The 24,506-nt window shown below is 38.5% G+C and overlaps 3 protein-coding genes across 19 annotated transcripts in view; 1 reads left to right on the top strand and 2 right to left on the bottom strand.

Moving 5' to 3' along the window:
- The window catches only part of Synd (protein kinase C and casein kinase substrate in neurons protein Synd), a 49,434-nt gene extending 38,249 nt beyond the window's left edge, over positions 1-11,185 (bottom strand). The window contains exon 1 of one of the 5 annotated variants that reach the window (XM_067359358.1): positions 10,762-11,185. The gene's annotated coding sequence lies outside the window, so the exon portion shown is untranslated. The remainder of the gene's footprint in view (positions 1-10,761) is intronic. The other 4 variants (XM_067359354.1, XM_067359357.1, XM_012363364.2 and 1 more) reach the window with 4 other exon arrangements.
- An 855-nt stretch (positions 11,186-12,040) lies between these two features.
- On the top strand, positions 12,041-17,058 carry LOC105669997 (E3 ubiquitin ligase RNF121). 2 transcript variants are annotated; one of them, XM_012363247.2, is made up of 8 exons: positions 12,041-12,202; positions 12,457-12,491; positions 12,628-12,769; positions 12,841-12,995; positions 13,073-13,301; positions 13,370-13,605; positions 13,690-13,806; positions 16,040-17,058. In XM_012363247.2, the coding sequence occupies exons 1-8, from the start codon at positions 12,167-12,169 to the stop codon at positions 16,092-16,094; spliced, it is 1,005 nt and encodes a 334-aa protein (XP_012218670.1). In that variant the 5' UTR covers positions 12,041-12,166; the 3' UTR covers positions 16,095-17,058. The 2 variants fall into 2 exon arrangements, with proteins under 2 accessions (XP_012218670.1, XP_012218671.1); XM_012363248.2 differs by lacking the exon at positions 16,040-17,058 and having other exon boundaries at positions 13,690-15,508.
- Positions 16,792-24,506, bottom strand: part of Ten-m (teneurin transmembrane protein Ten-m) — a 554,800-nt gene continuing 547,085 nt past the window's right edge. For all 12 annotated transcript variants that reach the window (XM_067359312.1, XM_067359311.1, XM_067359317.1 and 9 more), the window contains one exon: positions 16,792-24,468. In XM_067359312.1, the coding sequence (XP_067215413.1) occupies positions 22,980-24,468 (1,489 nt within the window). In that variant the 3' untranslated portion in view covers positions 16,792-22,979. The remainder of the gene's footprint in view (positions 24,469-24,506) is intronic.

The following is a 24,506-nucleotide window of genomic DNA, read 5'->3' as shown; positions in this document are numbered from 1 at the left end:
TGATGAAATTTTCAGCTGAATTTGCTCAGGTACTAAATTAGGAACGTCGATTCATTTTTTTATCGGTCGCATAAACTTTTCACGTCTGATCGTTCGGTGATACGAAAATATAAAGGTTGAAGATCCATTAAATTAATAATAAATTGATTTAGAAAATGACGGAGTAAATAATAACAAAGGCCGTATTCGTGATTTACCCGGTAAAATATCGTAATCTCGTATCTCACAATCATGTTTCTAGCACCGTCTCACTCCTCATCGTTGTAATCGCTTTGATCTGATAGGTCCTTGCACGCGGTAAAAGGTCGGACGGTGTGTTTTGATTGCCGACTACGTATGAGACATTTCATTTCCTCGGTCTTTCTCACTTCTGAATAGTGAGAATCACGTTTCCGAGACGTGAGCATTTTTCGGGCGTGTTATCGACCGTCGAAACCGCTATAGCGCCGTACTGATATACCTCGTACTGATAATAATAAACCTACGTAATGCTTGCGATCTAGGTCGTTTGAATCACGATAACATTATTCTTCGCGTTGCGCCAAGTGCCGCGTGAAACTACATACGGATGACGCAAAGCCTGATCGCACGCGGTAATTAATGCGAAGTATCAAAAGAATACAAAAAGAAAAGAATACAAGAACAAACTCTAGAAGAAAATGACGTTAGTGATACAAAGAAATTCTTCCACGATTTATCTCTCATAAATGTCACTGAAGGACGCAAGGTCTTCGTATCGTTGCACGGTACATTGCTCAACGAGAAGAACTGGATGCAGTGAAAAGTAATTGACAAATGTAGGTCGTCGAAGAAATGACGATGTATATATATGTATGTACCTGCGAAAAATGCGCGGACAACTCAATCTTATATAGAGTGCTCTGATATTATGAATTACAGACACGCGTTCACGACATTCTCGATTCCATGTCAATTATCGTCACGAGAAGAAATGCGGTTAAATGCATCGCCAAGGGTTTTACGTAGAACTGTAATTATGTATGAGAAAGGATGTCTTTACGGAGAAATGATAGTACTGGCAATAATACCTTTTATCTAATTCTATCTGGGCCGTATAATGACAGTTAATTATATTTTCTCAACGTGTCATTCTCGCCACTGGAAATCAAGTACAAATTTTATTACCGGAAGATGCATCCGATATCATCAATGTCTTCTATTTCCGATCCGCATTTCTGGATCAAGTGCATATTTGTATTAAAAAAATTAAAAACTGTATTTTTATCAATTTAATAGTAAAGATGCTAGATTAACACAAGGCGCCGAATAATTTTATTTTATGTTTGCAATGTGTTACAAAGTGCACATCAACAATTTTATTTTTCCGAGAACTTGTTTTTAGCACGAGCCGAGTTTCACGCGAACGTTGTGCTAACGTCATTCGATTTCGTTCTCTGCAAATCATCGACTTGCATTGGCCGAACCGAGAATCAACGAATGCTCGCTCGAGGAAGGTCACGCACGGAAATGGAGCAGCGATTAATTATGTTCCGCGGACAGGGCGGCGAGGAAACGTGACTGGCAAGCTTCGAGGAATTCGGGACAAGTTCAACGGGAGCATCTAAGTGAATCGTAGGAAAAGTGCCGAAGGCGCTCGAAGGTCGAAGGTGACCGAGAGAACCCGTTAAGCTACGAATAGTCCTATCTACGTGAAATCTCTCTAGTCGTTGTTTTATGTTTAGATTGGGCAGAGAGGTAACTCTACTCGTACATAATCGCGTGATTCATCGCAATTACTTCACCCGAGAGATGACTTTGTCGAAAAAATGTTGAATCTACATTGTGCAGTAAAGAAATAATTTTTTTTCTTCATCAGCAAAACGATAAAACTTTAATGATAAACAATCTTAAGTCAAAGATGTGATCTTTATTTCACTAATAACGAAACCCTCGCAAATAAAAAAATCTTCTAAATGTTCATAGTGAAAATTATCTTACCGCAAATCTTACGTATGCTTTGTCATCACATTTCCTTCTGAGTCTTATCAATTCATTAGCGAGTTGGCGATTTGTTTATCATGACGACAAAATTTAATGAAAATAGTATTTACTACCGTTTAAAAAAATTTATGTAGCTGTAAGTAGACTATCGAATAAAGGACCGCAAATTGAGATCTTCTTATGAAACCAATACTTGGCTTCGATCGAACGTCCTCTTCCTTACGGTACCTCTTCTCCTTCTAACCGCAGGACATGCTCCCATTCATTTTAGACTCCGCGCTTCGTTGCACTCGATGGATCTTCCATCTACTTCTGCATACAGTTATATATTACTTGACGATGCACTCCCTTCAGAGTTTCCGCCTCGAGATTTTATAAAAACTATGTAATTACAGCATCATTATATTATTATCACTTTACCGATTAAATAACCGCTATTGAAAAGATTGAGAAGTTTGCAGTAATTGAAGAAAGATCCCTAATTAATCATAAACTCATTTGTCACTTAATTGAGTTTTTCACATAATTGCTTAGAATTATAAGAGATGCGGTTATAAAAACTATTGCAATTTAATTTAGGCGACCGACGAGTAAGTTTCCAGCTTGCAAAGCGAACGAGAAATTGCATTATTGTTGAAGGACGGACTTTCTCTGGGACCACAAGAGTAAATCTCGAGGGATTGAATTAAAATTGCACGAGGCATCTGCAAAGCCGGAGGCATCAAACACCGAGGTGCCGGTGAAAATATGTATGCGCATACGATGCATATATTTTAAAAAGAGATAAAAAAAAAACTGCTTCGAGTTTTTTAAAGAGGTTAAAAAATTCTTGACCTAAAGTATCATCCAAATTATCAATCATTCGAAATTATCTAATATCAGGGTGCTTTGAGAATAATAAATAAAAGTTAAATATACCCTTCGAGAAAGCAGGAAAATTTTTCACGATTGAAATCGTTAGAAATAATTTTATTAACAATCGCAGCAGCGGCGCACAGGAAGGAATGCACTCTCTCGAACATTATCGTATTTCTGCTGATCTTATCCGAAGGCACCAAAGACTGGCTTTTGCCCCTACAGTCGTAGACGAGGCCAAGAAACGATACACACGCCACGCAAAAGCGGAAATGACGAATAGCACTTATGCGTCACGTCCGAAGGTTGCGACGTAAAAGTGTGAGCCAAGGAATCCTTTCACTCGGCCTGCACGATGTAACTTCTTATGTTCGTTACGGTGGTAGTTTCGCGCTAACACACGTGCCGTCGCATCTGCAAGCGCCGAGAGAATTTCTTCGTGTGCATTCCTCCCTGCGACGATCCAAATCAAACTTCTCTGACATTGTTTTATGCGATATGCATCGATGACTAAACTCTCAAGATTAGATCGTGAGTATTTATTGCCTGATATTTTAAGTTGTTGTCGCGCCGCAGAGATATTATTTTAAATTAGATATTGATTTGTACTGATTTGTAATCAGGTACGAAGGATAAGAGAATAATTAATGTATTATATATTGCGTAAAATAGGCAATACGGAATTTGTTTCATTAAATAATCTCATAGAGATTTTCTTATGTGTATTATGTGTTGTTATTTCGGTAATGATATATAATTCCGTGATTTTATATCATAAATTTAATGTTTCATAAAAAATATATTAGATATTTATACTAATACTCCATAAAAAATATTTAAAAAATTATTAGTCACATAATATTGGTTTCATAAAGTTACACAATATTGGTTCAAGAATGTTTGGTATATAATAGTTTACTATTTGGCAATAATGGTCTACCAGAATATAAACAGAAAAAGATAAATATTCAGAAAAGTATACTGCAATAAGATTATTTTCCAATATTAAAATGTCACGTTTACGATAGTTTAATTGCGATGCAAAACATGACAGTTTAATATGCGGATTAATTTCCAATAATGTTTCGCTTTCAAATATTGTGACGCAGCACCTCAGGAATGCGCCATTAGTTGAACAAAAATAATAGTAAGGTATACATTACGTTTTTAGGACATCCGGAAAAATATCTTATTTCTTCCCGGATGTCCTAAAAACGTCAGAAATAAAGAGATTTCTCCAGACGTTTTAAAAACGAGAAAAAATTAGGATATCCCATTAAATAAGCAAAGAGACGAGAGCAATAATCTTGCTTGTTTAACAATTTGAATGATTGATTAATAATGGGGTATATTAATGTCGGGTTTAAGATTCCTATAATTTGATTTATGTATAGAATAATTATTTCCAAGGCAGCGTACGCGCTTTAGAGAGAGAGTGTAATGAATTAGCAGAAGACCGGTAGAGAAAATCGAATACCTATCGCTTGCCGTTCTATGCCATTCGGCTAACCCACTTTCGACCACCGTTGCAGACCTCCAGGTATGCACACAGAATCTCCCGAACGTTGTGTCATCGCGATTCGCTGGCTACTACGTTTTATTTGCATTTACATTCCACGTTAGACGATTATATAACGACTGCTCGAAATTAACTCAAGAGAATTTTTTCACTTGGAATCTTTACTGCTAATATTCCCTTTAATTTTCCTCTATCTTATTAATGCATCGCGAAATTTAAATTATGGAGAGCTCGAAGTTTGTTAAAAATTATTTCAAGCGCGTATTAAACTACACCCACGCGTTTACAGAGCACCGCCCACTTCGTCGCGTGTGGAAGTACATCAGCAATATTATTGCATTCCAATTTATTAGAGCGATCAAATGCCCTGTAACTTACTAAACGAGGACGTGACCGGGCGCGGAGAGTAGGTTGATGATTCGCGCGTGGGTGCGAGTCCCACCGCTCGGCGCATCAATGACCGAAGAGAACGATAATGGGGCACACGAGCGGGGACGGGCGAAGGGGGCGAAATAAGAAACGGGGTGCCAAGGCATCGGAAAATTGCGGCACCGTTTGGAGACGACGGCCATTCACTGGAGGCTGCATATAACCTCGTTACAGACTACTACACATCGTGCACCACCTGCAAATTCTTCGACCAGACACGTAGACTTTCTTTACTTGCAAAATCAATGTATCTTCAGAATCGTGCGTGAAATAATCCGATAATCTAAAAATGTTCGTTTGTAACATTGTACTATTGTGATATTACAATCCCGTATCGTAATATAAAAAGGATACAGAATATCTTTGACACATTCGACGTCGCGTGGTACATTTTATTCAATTCAAGCACAAAGAAGTCATTTTTAATTTTCGGTTTTACACAGAATCTAGGATTACAAAAGTAAATTTATATTACAAAAAAACTGGATGAAATTTCTCCCTTTTTGAAAAGGAGAATGTGCTCTTCGGTTGATTATGTTTCTACATGCGTCGCGAGGGTGTTAAATAACTTTGCGAATTAGTGTAGCTGATACAATCAACGATCTAATTATATTGTTATGTTGTTTTTATGTTAAACGGCTTCGCCAGGGCTTCGAGAGCCCGCCGCTCGATACACTCTCGATGTTATTACACAAATTATCTGGGTTGTCGGACTCGTTACCGCTATCGCTATCTCTAGCGTCATTATATGCGGCTTTATCTGATTACAAAGCGGCACGCGGATAATTCGCGTTCAGGGAAAGGCGCGACGCGTCGGTGATAAATCTCCATCGGTCTCATTGCGCGATGCCTTCGGCGGTCTCGCCGTCTAGTTGAAAGGAAAAATGGGTTACCGGTAATTGCACGGTATGTGGGAAGAGGAAGTTTACGCGTTGTGCTATAGTGCGATGAAACACAATTATCGATGCGGGTTCCCCGAAGTATAGAAAATAGCTCGCGATTACGTGACTGGTGAATACTCAACCGCTTTATAAGCGGCAGCCCACGAAATATTCCGCCCTCTTAGCCTCGCGATTGTGTCCAGCGTGCAAATCACTTTTCATTATGCGCGCATTTATCATTTATGAACGAGCGGTGATATTTCGCTTTTCTCGCGGCGACGGCAGTGCCCGGCGAATATCGCAAATCTCCATCAGAATGATTCCTTAATCTCTCGCGTCGCCAGGAAATAAGTACTCGCTTGTGTACGCAAGCTGTCACAATTTATCATGGACGTGATCGCTTCCCGTTATTGCTTTCAAATGATTGAGATTGTATTAGTGTCGTTTCTTTTTTTTTCTTTTTCCTTTAATTTTTAACGCGTTCAAAGGACTCCTCTATATAGTCCTTTAAATTCTATTCAACTACGTCGATTAAATGTTAAATGCGGAAATGCGAAATGCCATAATGCGCGTGCTGGATACGTTAGATCGTCCGTTAAATTGTAACTCAATAAATTACGATCGCGATAGGAGACGGCGTGACAGACACGTGGGTAAATGTTATCTGGTGACGATTGCGTGATGCGGGGAAAATTTACGAGCGAATTTTTCCACGTAATTTCACTTTGCGTGTCGCGCGTAAATACGTAGCGATCGGGCAACATCGCTTTCGCGATACATTGCGAAACCGAATTTCCAACGCATCGTCGATCAAATGGAAACAGCGATCGAAGATTGAAGTCACGACAAGTGGCGGATACAGCTTTAATAATTAAAATTTTATATCCCAATAAATCTTCAAATAAAATGTGCAAGATGTTGAAAGTATTTAAATAAATGAGCAAAGCGTATTGATTAATCGTTTTTACAAACTTAATTTATGTCATATAATTCTCAATCTTTAATCTTTAATACCTCACGCTATTTTAATCATTATTTTTCAAACTACATAAAATCCTGTTAAAATGACGCAAAAGCGATGATGTATGAGCAATAAGAAAGATTTCGTTATCTACTTTTATCTCTCAAATTTGCCGAATACCGTTTCACGTTTAATCGCTTGTAGCTGGAAAACCAAAGATTGATGGTACTTCAGCATTACGCACGCAATCGAACCAAGGTCTTACGCCGGGAGGAAGACAGATGGGAAAAAAACCGGTGCCACACATATCGGGACAGTTATCTTAAATACATGGATCACGTGTAAAAAGACAGATTACGCAATTTACAGGTAGGCCGGTGTTGTTTATATCGAATAGTCGCTCCATTCACTGCCGCGCTCCACATTGCCCACGCAACGTCCTTTCAGAGATTTAATGCGTGTTACGCGACGTGGGCAGGTGCAACGAAGGATAGAAAGAGATGTACGACCGCACCGAGAAATATCGCGTCAGTCAGCGGAATTTGTAATCGGCCGTGATTTTTTTCTCGCTCGCATGCCTTCGACGCCCCTCAAAGGCGGATCCACGAACCGTGTGGTACACGCGCGCGCGCGCGCGCGTGCTATTTTCTATTCCCGTTACGGTATTTACAGGAAGCGCCGTCCCCAACGTGGAATGCACGCATCACTGGAAAACTTTATGGCATCTCATCCGGTTGCGATTGCCTATAGCGTGCATTCGCAATGGCGAAAGTTATCTTCAACAGGTGGATCTCGATAAATACCGACGATAAAACGTTTTAAATGCGATGGACACGTCGAAGAACAAAAATAGAAAACGCATCAAAGTAGAAAAAGAGAAAAATATTTATAAAAAAAAGTCCATCTAAATTGAAGTCATCAAGGCAAGATAAAGGAATTTTGAAATAGTTTACATTAAAATTGAATTAAATATTGTCGAGAATTTTTTTGCAAACTTTTAAGAATACTAATCTTGCGTTTCAGCCGTTTTTAAAATACGGTGTATATGCTTACAAATCTTGCTTACAAATCAAAACGTTATTGTGACAATATGTTCGTGTTGGCAAAATATTTACAGGTATTGTAGCGCGGTAGCACAAACAAACGCGAGAACTGTTGTTACTAATTCCGAATTCGTTTCTTCTTCCTTATGATAAACGGCTTTCATCCTTTCTATCGCACAATCACCACCCTTGGCCTTAACCTTCCAGACGATTTACCGGCGATACGTCACGAAGCACCGTGCAATTACGCGAGGCGTCAGTAATTACAGATTCTGACGGCGTACAGCCAATAAAATAGCGCGATCTTTTTAATCACACATTTACGATGCATCGCGATCTTTTGTTCTGCACGATAACGACGTAACTTTTAATTCAAATTTTCTCATTCAAGAGATAGTTACGCGCCTTTCGTAATATTATTCGGAATAACATCGTTATAAAACGTAACAAAGGTAGCTGGATCATTTGTGCAAAGTACAACACGTTATCACGATCACGTATTTGATCTGTAGCTCCATTACGGTCGTTCTGTTTGATAAGATCGTAACGAATGCGTTATCATGCCTCTCAACTGATATAAGCATTTTTATTATGTCATGATTCAGTTTTACAACGGTTTATAGCACCGTAGCACTTTTACGAGTCATTTCATGTCTTTGCGTTGTGTCAGCCAATAATGTCATTAATTCCAGTCATCAGGGCTTTAAAATATTCCGACGATTATATCACAAAACAAATACCATATTGTTTCAGATTAGATTTCGTTTTCTATTTAAAGAGCCTAAACAGCACTTGATTGGAAAAACAAGCATGTTTTGATTTAAGCAGTGATCCCATGATATGTGCAATACTTCCGTTCAACAAAATAGCTTTTTGATTTCAATTTTTGATATTACGTATCTGGGTTGCGATAAGTCCAAAATCAAATATCTGTTGAAATAATCCGAAAAACGAATTCATATTTATTTTTCATATACTGCAATTTTACAATATCAAACCCGTCCGGAAATTATCGCGTTAAATGGAAAAGAAAATGGAAAAAATATCAAATTATAAATATCATTGTGAAAAATCTATTTTCGAGTTACCTCAAATATTAAAAAATTTTTTTAATTCCGTGTAAAATTATATTTTTACTGTATATACAAGTAATACGATTGCCGTGTATTCGTAGCGACGTGTCAACGGCATATTTTCGGCGAACACGAGGCGCTTAAATGTATCCGTGGCGGAAGCGAATCTCGCACATATATACACACATTTATGGCTCACGCGGATGCTAAGGAGGAATGCGATATTCGCGGGCGGCGAGCGAGCGCTCGCGCGGGATAAGAGAGTGCGGAAACCTGGAGGTCTGCCAATTTGTACGACATCCAAACAACCGGCACGAGAGGACTTTGCTCCTTCGGAGTTCCCTGACTTTATATCCGTTCCGCGTGCACCGACAAAACTGCATTATCGAACCTCCGAGGAACACAAATTGTATTAATCTCAGCGCGCTGAGAAAACACGGACTATAGAGAGGACGGGGATGGGAAGTAATTAGGACTCTTCGATGCAAATCAAGGGACAAATAATTTCTCAGACCCACATCTTCCAATAATTTTTGTAAAGAGCCTCGTGCAAGAGTATAATAGATTGTACTAAAGATTAAAAAAGCAATCCTGTTATTTTAGCAATATATAAATTCTATTTTTAAATAAAATTACGCATTGTATTTCGCAAGACTGTTCTATTTTACGCAATATATAATTAAAAAACAATTGGTGTTTTTAAATTGGATGGTTTTAAATAGAGTTATTTTGCCAGAATGATCGTAATTGAGAATTTCAATCCATACATTTAGCCGAACACGCCGGATTTTATTTGTCTTACGACGTAGAACGTTATCTCAGTCTGAGAATCAAACGACCGCAATTAACGTTAAATGTGGGATACAAATAGGGGTCTAAATTTTATTACTTTCTATATAGACCCGTGGCGATAATTCTCACGATTAAACGCAAACGAAATCGGCGAAGATGGCGGAGAGCGCGGTATTGTTGGAATTGCCGTAATTAATGAGCGGAACGATGATAAATCAGTGCGATCGATGACTCTCGCACGAGCCGCGAGATGCATTTTATCGCGTATATTGCACCGCGGTCGATTCCCGATACAAATGGGGTGCAACAGATAAATGCGATCTTCGATTCGATATCGGATTCAGGGATCGAATGGCGGCCGGCCGCGAAACTATTGACCTTCTCCGTGGCGTTTTTCCGCATTCCACGGCACATCTTCAGGGTCGGTAATCGGCGGCGCCGTGTCAGAACTTTTTCTGCTTACTTCTATACGAGAGGAGGAAGGGGGGGGGGGAGGCTACCTGTTAAACTGTGACGTCTTAAAAAGGGTCTTTTGCAGCAGCCTGTGTTTTTTCAATGCGATTTCACGATAAAAAAAAATGCACGTTTATTTGTCGAAAAAATAAATGACTCAATATATGACACAAGTAGAAAGGCTGACTGGAATAATAAATCTCTAATCATTACTTAATACTATCGCGTGGAGTCCTTGAAAGTACGGTGTAAAGGATTAAGAATGGAAACTAAGAACAGAAAAAATTTGATCACGGCAATAAATAATCACCGTTCAGAGCAAACATTATCGTGAGAACACTCGAATGTGTTCTATCATTGTTTTAAAACGCGTTGACCACTTATAGAAATTGATATGTAGCTATTTTTGTAGATGCATTTGCAAAAAGAAATTGAAATGTCAATAATGATAATCATTGTACATTTCCATGAAGATGTCACGATATATGTAATATTATTTATATTAATAATGCGTAATATAATAATATTATATCGCACGCAAGATGTGTGATTCGTATATGTTGCGTTTTTTTTCTGAATTTTCAATTAGTTTTTGCGGCTCGGCGCGGGAACGAGTGGTTCCGGCGTAAAAACAATTTTTTGCCTGTCAAAAGCGTGAAGTGTGAAAACATCGAGCTAGAATACCTGAGAATACGTAGGCCGGTTGTCGACAACCAGCCGGAATTACACGAATCTACGCATCATTCCAACGGACAGTTGTTTGTGAGACGCTAAGCAATTTTGCGTTACTCACCGAAAGCAATTCCTCAGCACGACGGCGACCGACGGGACCGACGGCTGGCGGTATCCTTCCGAAAATCCGTAGTACCAGCTCCCAAGAAATCCGTGTATCCACGTGTACGGGATGTAATCAGGCACCGACACACTGTTAACACTCACGCGACACGCGGAACGTCACGCCGACCCGCTGACACGTACGGCGCGCAATTTCACGGCAATGGAATTTTGTCACGTCGCGCGTTTACTCAACGAACGGTACCACAGACGTTCATATTGCTACTCCGCCGAGTGAATTAGCAGCTCTTCCCTCACTGCTTCGTTTCCCTAGCATTGGGTGTAGTTTAGCGCCGTAAACGTCCGAGCGCTGACGACCGTGCACGAAACGCGTTTATTGGTCGAAATCATCAGCTGGTTCCTTTATGCGTGCGCAGTTTTATCCCAAACCGCGCGCGCGTAATTTGAATGTACTGTTTAATCAATTCAAATATTATTAATCTTTTCTTTTACAGATTAAGTATATTGACTTGTAATATTTAATATAAGTTTCTTTATAATATAATAATAAATTTGTATCATATCTTATAGTAATATTCAAAGATATTTGAAGCAAAAGTTTGTTGATAAGGTTATACCGATATAATAGTGATATGTAATGTATATCATATAAAATACTTGAGATTATTTAATATAAAAGAAATAAAGATATAAATTAAATATTATACCATGTCTTTTATGTTCAATTGAGATTTTATAAAATAGGTATTTATGTAGGTTATGTGAATAATTTGTATCTTTTAAAAAACTGCATAAGAGTTGCTATCATAATGAATAGGAAACAATTAGTGATATTAGTTTCATTATTCTCATGAGTTCAAAGTTTAGTAGTTATATGTATACATTACCTAACAATTATTTTTATCTTACGACACAAAACCATCCAGCAGCGACGTTAGAAACACGAAATCTATCCTTCATAGTTACACATGTTGCACTTTCTGTTCATAATATGAGATAGATAATATATATAATTATGCATTGGAAAGAAGAAGAGAGAAGCAAGAAAAAGTGAGAAAGTGCTGCTACGAAGAATAGATGAATAGATAGAAGCAATGTTTTCGGCGCGAAATATTAAATAAATTGTTGCATTCTGTGAAACTAGATTAAAGGAATGTGTAAAAAACCGAGTAATTGCAAAATTATACCGAAATTTATGAAACATTTTTTTAGCTTTTGATTACTTCTTTGTTTAAAAAAATTATTTGTGATCATGTATGATAATATATGTAACACAAATACCGGTCATTGAGTGAATGTGCACCACTGCTAACGGTATTGTCAGTTCTGCTGCAACGCGTCGTCTGCGTTATGACAATTTATTAACACTTTTCTTTGAGCGTTAATAGAATATAGTCTTTACCATGAGTATACGAGAAATGCATCAAATGCCAAATAAAGTAAGTGCATAATTTTACGAATTAAGCGTTAGGCAATGTGGAAATAATATGCCTATGCAAGGTCGTCGAAAACATAACCTTCATTAACGTGTCTTTAAAATTATGCTAACTCATTAATAGGCTTTATTTTCGTCTCAAATATAGATTCTTGTTGTTAATAATAATTGTACTATTAAGAAAAATGTTGCACATTGTCTTGCGTCATATTGCTTAGAATGTTGCAATACAAGCAATTTAATACTTTTTGTTTTTAGAGCGAGGCTGACCTAACTCCAGAGGAAAAATGGAGGTAACTTATTAATTTTTATAATAGCATTATAACATAAGTCTTGTTTTGTATTTTTTATGATTTAACTTGTAACATCTTTAATTAGAATATATATTTAAAAAATATTAATAGAACTTTTATTAAACTTTCTTTTTAGGGTGGAACATATAAAAATGCACGAACAGCACAAGGGTCATGAATCTATGCACGCAGAAATGCTACTTGTATTGTTGATAACATTAACAGTAGCACAGATTATATTAGTTGAATGGAAGAGAAGGCACTTTAAATCATATCAGGTTGAACAATGATATATTTCTTTTGTATAAATATTTGAAAAAAAAAAGTGACCAAGATATTTTTCTTATAGTTTATAACACTAGTAGCTATGTGGGTTATTCCATTTGGAATCAGTTTAAAGAACCACTGGTGGAGATTTATATTTTTATGGCTTTTATCGTCGTGTATAACAGGTTTAGTAGTAAGAAAAGCTGTTCAAAAGCCAATAGAAGGTACAACACCAAGGTAATGTTGAATAATTATTAATATTGATTGCATAAGCAACGATTATAAGATAATAATGGAGAATTGATCTTTTGCAGGCTAGTGTATAAATGGTTTTATTTTATTTATAAGCTCAGTTATGTACTAGGCTTATTTGGTTACGTTTTGTGCGTACTTACATTCTTGGGTCTAAATATCGTATTTGACGTTAAACCTCACGTCTGGGTGGACTGCGGTGTCTTGTTTCTATTTTATGGTCTTTACTTTGGCGTACTAGCAAGGGATGTTGCTGAAATATGTGCTGACAAAATGGCGTCACATATCGGAGTATGCAACTATCATATTTAAATGTTATATTACATAGATAATTTTATAATGTTTAATGTGGTTTTCAGTATTACACCCCAGGCAGTATTCCAACCAGAACTTTGGAGCCGAATGTTTGCGCAGTATGTGGAAATAAGCTTCTAGTTTCTGAGCACGAGGAAGGCGTGATTGAAAATACATACAAACTTACTTGCGAACATGTTTTCCACGAATTTTGCATTAGGGGTTGGTGTATTGTGGGGAAGAAACAAACTTGCCCCTATTGCAAAGAGAAGGTCGATTTAAAAAAAATGTTCTGCAATCCGTATCCTTTTTATAAAGTGTTTAATGCAGTAACGAATATCTGACACTAATCTATCTATTGTATATACCTTAATAAATTATACAGATGGCAACGCCCACATGTCTTATACGGCCAACTGTTGGATTGGTTGAGATGGTTAGTTGCTTGGCAGCCTTTAATTTTGTTCCTAGTTCAAGGTATCAATTGGGCTCTGGGCCTTGAGTAAGTAATATTTGTTGCGAAAACCAACTGTTCTTATATGCACCATCGTTGTGTTATAGCAACGCTAAAGAAAATTATTAATAAATACTCTGTTTGTATTTTTGTATATGCTGTTACTATAATTTTGTTGTCTATAAAAAAAAAGTATTTTATTAGGTAGGAAATGCAGAATGCAAAACTAATAATCCTACTCGTGTCTAAACATAAAGCATCAGTGATAATAGCACATCAGCGTTAATCTTAAAAGATATACATCTATTTCTGTGGAAATAAATGTATATCTATATTAGAACAAATATATATAAACATTTTTAAACCAAAGAAATAGAACAGAAAAATTCTTTATAAATCAAATCTTATTCATATAAATATGAAAGTAAATCGTAAGGATCAATGATTAAAATTAACGTATATAACGTAAATATATATACCAAAAAAGCATGCCACGCATTAAGCAAATCATTAAGAGTGATGTAGTAAGCTATAAGATATATGGCGATATTTTTATATATTTTCTCTAAGGATTGTACGCATTTTGAAAATAAGAGAGACATTTGCTATCCTAGATAGTCTTAGGAGATATTTGTTATATAGATAATCTTTTATAAAAGACATGAGAAGGATTAAGTTATTGTACCAAATTTCTTGTATATTGTTCTATTTACATTAAATAGTCCGCCTTATCAGTTTTACTCAATCAAGTTATGTTATAATTAAATTAAAAGATAGATTGTAGCAATATATTGACATAAATTTCTATTATTAATTTATTGTCTATACATATTGTACAATTGTGTTCTGTAATTCTAATAATTCTAATAATGAATAACATTTTATCATTCCTGCCCGTAACGGGTGCTGCTTCCAGTCTTTGTTTTATCGGATAATATATAAAATTACAAGAGGAAGTTAACAAAAAGTGTATATGATATATCGTATGATTACTCACAATGTATTCATACGTTATAATCTATGCATATAAAACCATATTAGACTAAATGAAATAATAAAATATATGACAACGTAAAATGTGTATATCGTTATGTATGCATACTATTTTCGTTTAAATGATTTTAACGATTCTTTAGTAAATAATGTTTCGTAATAGTAAAATGAGAATTGAAAGAGTACAGAGTATTGAAAAATATAAGTTGTGATAATTATAGAAATATTTATTTATCACTCGTTCTTCTTTTGATTAGATAATAGATATCGATTGATTATAGAAGCACTATTTGATAACACATCCTTTCCATTAACTTATATTTTCTGTAATAAAATCTTTTAATGTGTATGAACATTACACAAATTATGTTACATGCTGCAAGCTTTGCGGCGTTTAAAGAAATGGTAATCAAACCATTATAATATGCATATGTAAATCAACAATTGTAATTTAGTTTCACTTAACAGTGTTGTTAATCGCTCTTGTTATATGTGTTTTTAAAATGTAACACGAGAGAGGGAAATTTGATAAATGTTCTCAGCAATTTAATTGTAACCTTTGGTTCTGTATCTGATTGAGCAAATATAAAATCCCTCAGCACATTATGCAGTTCGATAACAGAACCAACGGGAACGTAATATGTATTTCTTCCATCTTGTCTTTACACAGAAATACCATATAACACATTTGAACTTTTGTAAAGAACGAAAGCCACTGTCAAGAATATTTGTAATAAAATTATGTACATTAAATATACTTAGCTGTGGTACTCACTTCCTTTATATGTTCGATGTTTTTGTTGGTCTAATAATTTTCACAAACAGAAAAAGCTCGTATTTTGAATTTTCAAGAAGACTAATAATGGTTTAAAATTATATATAAAGCCCACGTTTCTTTCATTATTAATCTTCAACTATCGTTAACTCTCCTGCGGCTGAAAATGATTAACATCGTTAATACTAGAAAAATCGGTACTTATCTATTAGAATATAAAGTTTGTAACAGAAAATAACGATTGGTTTCCAGAGATATTTCTAAGAGATTTCTTTTTGTAAATTGCAATACTAATATCAATTAGCTTAATGCAGATACCTATGTTAATTGCATTGAAGTGTAAGAAATTCCGTGACAAATAGCGCTGTAAAGAGAGTTAATGTGTGCCTGCGCTGCTCGTAGACGGCATAGCAATATCTCCCTGAGCACAATCAATAGCCTGTTTATATTTAAGAGTTTTTTTTTAATTCAGCTGCGATTGTCTTTTCTTTCATATTCCTGTAATTTTTACAGAGCACCTCATATCAAGAAGGATCAGCATGAAAAATTGGTCGGCATAACAGATTAGCGTAACAGAATACCGCCGTATTGTCATATAGTTTCTCAGCTAGCACCGACAGATAAGTTCCTATTTACACACTCGCAGTCTCTGATAAGAGATAGCACACCAAGGAAAGATGTGATCTCGCGTTAGACGCGCACACAGTCCAACATTGTATATATGTATGTATGTGTATGTGTATGGGCAGTGAAAGAGAAAGAGAAAGAGAGAGAGAGAGAGAAAGAGAGAGAAAGAGAAAGAAAGCAATGACAACACTTGCTAGTGATATTACTAAAAGACTTTAATTAAAACTTTCTCGTTATTATCGATAGAAAAACAACTTTCATCACATCACGTATCCATAGGTACTTGTCAGACCACGTCGGACCCGTCGCGAGAGTATCGTATAATTCGTATATATATATATATATGTATTTATATTTATATACATATATTTATATCTGTATATCTATAGTCTAAAGTCTTTCGTGATTATCCGTGGGATGAAATTACGACTCGGCGCGTAAGGATTGGGAGTTGAGGTGACAGAGGCCTAGGGGTGAGGACACACTTAACGGTAGTCCCTTCAACGGGTCCGATAAACAGAGGTGTTTAACATTACTCGAGATTATAGTTCTTTTGGCTTTGTTGGATGGTTTTAGACGCCACGATACGACGGGATCGTCGGGATGGGTCCAGGGGCAGACATTCACAAACACGGGGAGATTTTATAGATATATTTATTGAGTACTTAGCGTGTAAGAGTATAGAATATATGTTACCTTACTGTTAAATATCATTACATGGTAAATATATTTATATATATATATATATATATTTATATCATGATGTAGTCTTTAAAATAAACCTTGCGCGTGGGCACGCGTGTGTGTACGTGTGTGTGTTTCAAGAGTATTTACATAATGATCGCAATTAATTATGTACAAGTTCACGAAAAACGAAAAAAAAAAAAAAAAAAGTAAAAGAAAAATATAGACGAACGGGGCGAGCGTGCGTATCGGTCGTGTCGGTGATCGCCAGTTCACGCGTTTGCGAGGAAGTCCTTCGCTAGGATTTCCAGTGTGAAGATTCGGAGCCGCGTTCACCGTCACGCCAATGCCGAGAGTGAAATGCCAGGAAGGGGTTTTTTCTCTTGTTTTACGTTTTCGTTACCTCTCCGTGTATAAATTGACCGTCGTCTTTATATGAAAGTATAAAGGTCGCTACGGTGACATAATTCCTTTCATCTTTTTTTTTTTTTTTTTTTTCGGGCACAGGTGTACGAAACTACTATCGCTACGGATAATTGTAGGTACCCTAATTAACAACATCAATGTCGCGTACGATTGTGGATTTTTTTTTTTTTTACGTAGCAGCTCTCTTTCCCTGCGAACGATAACGGAGACTTCGCACAATACCGTGTTCAGAATACGATAAGTACTAAAGTCACAGCGAATGAGAGTACAAGTTGAAGATGAGAATTGCTACACAACATGTGGACTTAAATTAAACATAGAGCTTTTTCTGAACTTTTTGCAACAGTGTGTTTCGGGTACGGTAAAGTATATAATACATAGAAAATAATTACATATACAATATACAATATATAAGATTGCCGCAATTCATAATCAACAGCGTAGATCTTTAACATTTATCGTATTCGGAATAAAGCGAGGACTCCGTAATACGCGAATTACCGGTCGCAGGTTCCCGAGGAGCGTTTCGGCGTCGCGTGACGTTCAACGAAACGTTGCATACCGTTTTTCGATCGTATGTAATATGTACAAAAAGAAATATCACGCGACCGCCGCAATTTCACTGTGGCGTACAAAAAGAAGCGCGACGAGCACGTACGACGAACGGCGTCTCGGCTCGTCTGTATATATAAAAGAAAAAAAAGCGCACGACTTCCTTCCTTTCCCCTCGCAGTAACTATCGTTAACGCAACTCACGCGCATATTTATATATTTATATATTTATATATATATATTAATTTATATATATATCTCTTTCGCGCGCGTGCTCTCTAGCTTCTCACGCATCCTTCCTCACGCTTTCCTCACTTTTGACATATCATCTCTCGTTCTACCGTCGGCCCTTCAACGGCCGCCCAAGACATACACGATAGTTATGAAGTATTGCTTTTTCTTACTCGCGTATCGATCGCGCTTCTGCCGACCGCGATCCGGCATAACAATAATAAATTTTGCACCTTCCTGCGATGAGCCGCGCCGAGAATTCCGCTGCGCCTGTTTCTTTCCGATGCTTGGATTCCGAAATGTTACAGATATTCGCACAGAGTGTAAATACATTTGCTTAAATGTTGATAATAAAAAAAAGAAATAAGGATTACATTCTTACGTAATGTGAATAACACAAGTTTTTGTATATTTTTATAAAATTTATATAGACTTAATTAATCTGAGAATAATTCTTTAATTTTGCATATATTCGTAATCGCGTCTATTTTGTATCTTATAGAAATAGAATTAAAAGCGTCGAGAAATATCGGCAGGTGGAATTCACTCGTGGCTCTTGCGCTCGAAGGAAACATGCGCTAAGCGTAAAGTTAACTCGACAGTACAGGACTTTTTAACGTCGTATCATTTTTTCTGCTTCTTTTTCTCTCTCCCGTTTTTACGTATCGTTTTGCAAGACGAGTACACATAAAAAAAACCGCTTGCAGCCTTCACCCGACTAGCTCGTTCGAGGTGTCGGGAAACGCTGCCGCATGCTGAGCGTCTCTACGAGCTACAATAATGCGCGCGTGTCGGGTAACGGCCTGTTAATGGACAACTCAGTAACAAGCGCTACGGGATTTCATCTCCTCGAAGTGCCGAAGAGAGAAACGCAATATCGAAGGGACACGGGTTACTCAAGGAGACGTAAAGAGAATCTTGCCTCGATTGATTTAAAAATCATATTTTAAACTGGCGAGAATGACGGTCTATCGACGAGAAATTAAGAAATTTCTAATATTTTTACGCCAAATAACTTTTCAGCCAATATGTACTCGAGACTAATAAATATTCTCGGTAGCCTAATTCAAGCCAAGTGATTCAACCCTTTTGTTATTAAAGGAATTGACAAAATTACTCGAAAAAGATTTTCCCAAGCAAACAATTTTCATCATTGTCGCGAATGTTGCTCTGAAGTATACGTTTCAGTATGCAAAGCGACGGTGAAAATTATCTACTTGAGATCACAATAATGTCGAGACACTTCTCTGGAGTAAATTTCGCTGAGATTTTGAAAGATTAATGTAGGCAAGCTCATATATTTCAAGCCGAGCCCGAGGCTTGATGGCGCTGAGCAATTTTCCGCGTTAAGCTACTAACTTTTGGGCCTTACTCTTGTTCTATTTATACGAAGGAAAATAAAATTTAGCCTCTGCATCGACGGTTTGACATACGGAATGAATCACAGATCGATATGCCTCGTCCAACCTCGGGCTTCTGTCTGAAGAAGGCGTTTGACGCACGAAAAGAATTTTTCTATTTAACTCCGAACGGAAATTTAGCGAAATAATAGGAATCCTAGCGGCGTATTTGCTATTTCGTATTATACAAATCTTATCAATTTCTTTTAATAAATCTATTTTTTTTTTAATGAAGAAAATGCGTGAGAAATTTAACGAAATTCAGCTGTTAATATCTTGGAGTTTGTGTAAGTATGATAACGATGCAGGTTTAAAAATATGACTTATGAAATATGACTTCGGAGAGTTACATGTTGTGAATTAATATCTAGCCGCTAAAATTCTTCTTGATTTCGTAGTAGAAAATGTTTCCTTTACGCGAGGATGTGAAGAGACTACTTTCGCGAACAGTGGCGTGTTGTCGGCTATACACAACAGATATGTACAGCGATGTTACTTGTAAGGTTCACTAGCACATTCCCTTAACCGTTCGCTAAACCCCACATTAAACTCGTCAACTAGTACGTAAGTTTGTAGTTATGATTATGTATGTTTTTTTTTTTTATTTATTATATATCGCCTACGCGGAACACAACGTGGTGGAGCTGCGTGGGCTCGCACGTTGGCTCACCGTGTACCCCTATATATATATTATGCGTTATATTCGTATTTTTTTGCGTCTTTACTTTCTATTAGTCGGTTACTTCATTCGACCCGAACCACAAACTTCGATCTACGCTTTTTACTTTTTTTTCTTATTTATCCAATATTGATAAACACCGACGAGTTCAGCTATATCAGTTACAGATAGGAGGGGTCAAAGGTTGTGCCCTGTAAAAAATAGGTGGATTAAGATAAATCGAGAATTTATTTCGATAATTTAAATTTCATATCTGATCGTGAAAGCCGTAGATTGTTTTTAAAGTTTTCGAACACAGCGTGATGTCAACGTCGAATTTAATTCCGTATGAAAAATGCGATTTGTCGAAATTTTTGATAAAATGAAAAATGAAATGAACACGGAAGTAAAAGAATGGAAAAGAGAGTTGAACCATTGCGAAAAATCTATCCCCAATTTTGAAGAATAGGAATTTGTGACTCGACGAAACAAATCCCCGCATCAGGTCTCGTTAATCCATCTATTTTTTGCCGGGTGCTCTCTTCGGTGGAGCGCGGGGGTGAGGTTCTTTTTCACGGGGCGATCCCACATACACACGGTTACATAGGACTTCTTCGACGACACAATTCAAAAAATAATTTTTCATTTTTAGTAGAAAGATAGGCGGGGCATTTTTTCGTACAATGGTAATATTATCGTTTTCCATTATTATTATTATTATTACTATATTTATTATTTTTATTACTTATCGTTATCATATTATTATTATTTATTATTTCTTCTGGACATTATTACTTCGACGAATCCCGTTACGACTGTCGCTCGTCTCGTCATGTCATGTCATGTCGTTTCTTTACTACGCGACGATGTCACGTCGTAATAATTCTTATTACTCGTTTACACGATGCCGATACTATTTACACGCGTCTACTTTGTCTACGGCAAATCGTAGATTCGCTTATACCTCAAACAATCACGATCGAAATCCGTCAATTTTAAAATCTGTATAAAGTTGAAAATAGATAGTTTGAGAGGATAATTTTGCAACGATAAATCAAATAATTGTTTCTAATTATTTTCCGATTGCTATTGATTTCACACTCATTGTTCTTTAATGAGACTTCACGTTGATTATTAATATTATTATAGTAAAATATTAATATGTTTTATTTACGTTGCAAAATAGCTTTCTTTAAATTTATACATATGAAATATGTATGAAATTATATCTGAATATGGATTTTAGATTTGACAGATTTCGATTCCAGGTGCCGTATTTATACCTGACTCTGTAACACTCAATTATACGTTTGCACATGCCGGCGAAATCGTTGAAACCATGCCAATGGTGCGACTATGCATTCGGCCGATTTGCGAAGCGATGTGTGTGTGTGTGTCAATCGTGCGTAGGCCTGGATCGAGATTAACGTGAACCATCCGTTTCGCGCGAATGTCGCGTTTCCTTCTAACGAAATCTCCCATTTAATTCTCACAATTTTTCATCGAAAAAAAAAAAAAAAATCGCGACGCGTCTCGATAATTCTGCGACTTTCCCCACCGCGAATATTTCTCGCGTTCGCGTACATTTCGGGGACGTTAAGTTCCTACAGCTTCATGCGTGTGTCGTGTTTTCTTTTCTTTGTATACATATAAAAAAGCGGTATCGACAGTTCCACTTGAGTTTACGACCGTTCTCGCGTTACGATATTTTATCTACATTTACCATTAAGTTCGAGTAGCTATATTTACAATTGCTCGTCTCGCATCTAGTACACCAATTTGCGCCATGTTAAAAATATCTGCTGTATATCTGTTCTCCATGTTTCTTTTTTTTTGTCTCTTTCTCTCCCTCTCAATCTCTCCCTCGCTTCTCTACGGCGTCTCGCGACGCGACCTATACGGCGACGTCCACGGACGCTTTGTCGAACCGAGTGTCCACCCTCAAACGAATGCGTTTTGACTAGAGATGCGAGGTGAGAATATTCCGAGCAGAGTTTTTTTGTTTAAAAACTGACGTTTGGAATCTCAGAAAATTTATTTATCTTTGTATTGAAAATTAATCCTCTCGCCTCGCATCTTCTAACTTCGACGCGCCGATCTCGACGCGTCTCGCTTCCGCGCGCGTGTGTCTTGTAGACCCTGTGTTGCGTGAATAACGCCAACTCGAATTCGACCGACGTTCTGACGAAAGTCCGAGACACGTATTTCCTCCCACCTTTTTCTTTATTTTTTTTTTGCAAAAACACTATCGGATTTCGTCGCGGACGGCACTTTGAGAGTTCACGCATGCACTTTCGTCCTGTCGCACCTCCACGCGTCGATCCGCCATCTCTCTTTCTAATTTCTCCCCTCCCTGTGTCTCTCATTTTCTCTCTTTCCTATAAACTAATCACCATGTAACAAGCTTTATATTCTTCATTTCGTTAATAATGCGACTAGCTTAATTTTGACACTTCGTGATCCGTGCTCACACCCGTCGTCCCGGCATGCGCGGCCATCGATCTAGGATCTGGGATCGATCGCGATCGCATGGGCGCGCTTCTATGGCACATCGACGAGGGTAAGTTGTACCGGACACAAGACGCATCGCGCGTCCGTGGTCGCGCGTGGTAGATCTACGCGTCTTTTCGCGACGACGAGCGCGGGGAGAAGAGGTCGAAAGGAGAATCGGGGAGAGAAGGGAGCGACGACGTCGGCCGCGCGCGCGGATTGCAGCTTACGCAAGGTTTGCGGTGGCAGTTAGGACCATTGCCCACTTTTCCACCGACACACTGCTCGCTCCCCTCCTCTCCCGTTCCTTCGTGCTCGCATCACGGATTCACGCGCGAATCAAGTCCCAAGCGATACTCCGAACTCGCGTCGTGACGTCCTCAAATCACGAGTCGTGCCTGTGAGTCCTGTTGCGCCTGTTGCCGCTCTTCCGCCTCTTCCTCTTGGTGTCGCGGGTGAACGCGACATTGCCGGGATCGTCGGCGAGCTGGGGATACCTGTGCACGCTGTGAATATCGACGCCCTCGTAGCCGTCGACGGTGCCGCGGCTGATGAGCTCGTCCTTCTCCTCCTTCGACCAATCACCCCGGCCCTGGAAGCCGGCCATCACCAGCTGCTTCTCGATTTCCCACGCTCTCTCCACGGCCCGTTTGTGCGCGTGCTTTAGAATTCGATGCCGTTCCTGCTCAGGATCGGCTCCGTACTTGATCACCACCGCCGCATCCGGATTGTGAAGCCTTAGCTCCTTCCACGTACCGGCGCCATGCTCCGTCGTCTCGTGCGTGGACACGTTAAACATACCGCCGAGCCGATGGAGCTCCTCCATGTCGTCGCGGATCTTCAGCGCGTTGTCCTTTACGAAGTAGAAGACGTCCTGATCGTGCACGCTGAAGTGCAGCGGCAGGAAATACGAGTTGTTGAACACGGATGTCACCACGTCCTGCACCACGCTGTTCACGCCGTCCACCACGCTCACCAGAGCGCGGCTGCCGACGCGCGACACCAGGATACCCTCGCCGAAGACCGCCCGGCGATGAGCCACTCGCGGGAGCAAGTTTCTCGTCTTCGGTTCCAGCTTCAGCAACGGTTTCGGTACGAAGTCCAAGTCGGAGAACTTCTCCTGCACGTGATCCACGATGCACTGCAATCCGGACATCACGCCGAAGTCCGGAGTGAGTTGCGGCGATGTGACCACGGCGTTCGGCTGATATACCATCTCCTTCGTGTATTCGGAGCCGAGCATCGTCGAGATGTCGTAGCCGTAAAGCTTCAGCCAGCTCGTCAGATCCGTCATATACTCAACGTTCTGTTTGAAATTGATCGGATCGTTGTTACGGAAGCGATAGATGAAGATGTCGGTCGGTGTGGTGAGCTTATTGGCCATTTGCTCCCAGGCCGGCGTCATCCACTGACCGACGGTCGGATCGTACAGTCTCTTGTTCAAGTAGATCAACTTGGTGTTGGGATCTAGAAGACCACCGTGGAAATCGATCGGCAGATAGAAGTCCGGATTGGTATCCTTAATGATTTTGCCGAACGGCGTGCGGCGCATCTCCTTGATGAGATTGCCGTTGGTGTCGAAGAGAGCGAGCGGCGAGCCGTTTTGATCTGTCGCGACGTAGAATCGTTGCTCGGATGTCTCCACGGTCATCAAAAAGTCGCGCGAATCGTATAGGAACCGGAATGTCTTGGACAATTTCGGGAAATGTACGTGCGTTATAAGATCAGGAGTCTTCGGATTCGCGTAGAAGAATTGAGTGATGTTCTCGCGGTCGTCGTTCATCGACACCAGTCGGCCACGATCGTCGTAGAAGTACCAGATCTGGAACTTCTTGTGCTCCGAGGCGTGAATCAGCTGACCGCGTGAATTGTACCTGAGAAGAAATTTGATGTTTCATTTATGTGCATTTAT

This window comes from Linepithema humile, chromosome 7 (genome assembly GCF_040581485.1).
Source record: "Linepithema humile isolate Giens D197 chromosome 7, Lhum_UNIL_v1.0, whole genome shotgun sequence".
NCBI classification, from domain to species: Eukaryota; Metazoa; Arthropoda; class Insecta; order Hymenoptera; family Formicidae; genus Linepithema; species Linepithema humile.
The sequence above is the reverse complement of the archived record's forward strand: the minus strand, read 5'-3'. Positions and strand labels throughout refer to the sequence as shown.

Coding starts and splice junctions, on each gene's coding strand:
- LOC105669997 (XM_012363247.2), top strand. CDS start 12,167: ATGAGTATACGAGAAATGCATCAAATGCCAAATAAA. Junction 12,996..13,072: donor ATAGAAGGTACAACACCAAG/GTAATGTTGAAT, acceptor GATCTTTTGCAG/GCTAGTGTATAAATGGTTTT. Junction 13,302..13,369: donor AAATGGCGTCACATATCGGA/GTATGCAACTAT, acceptor TGTGGTTTTCAG/TATTACACCCCAGGCAGTAT.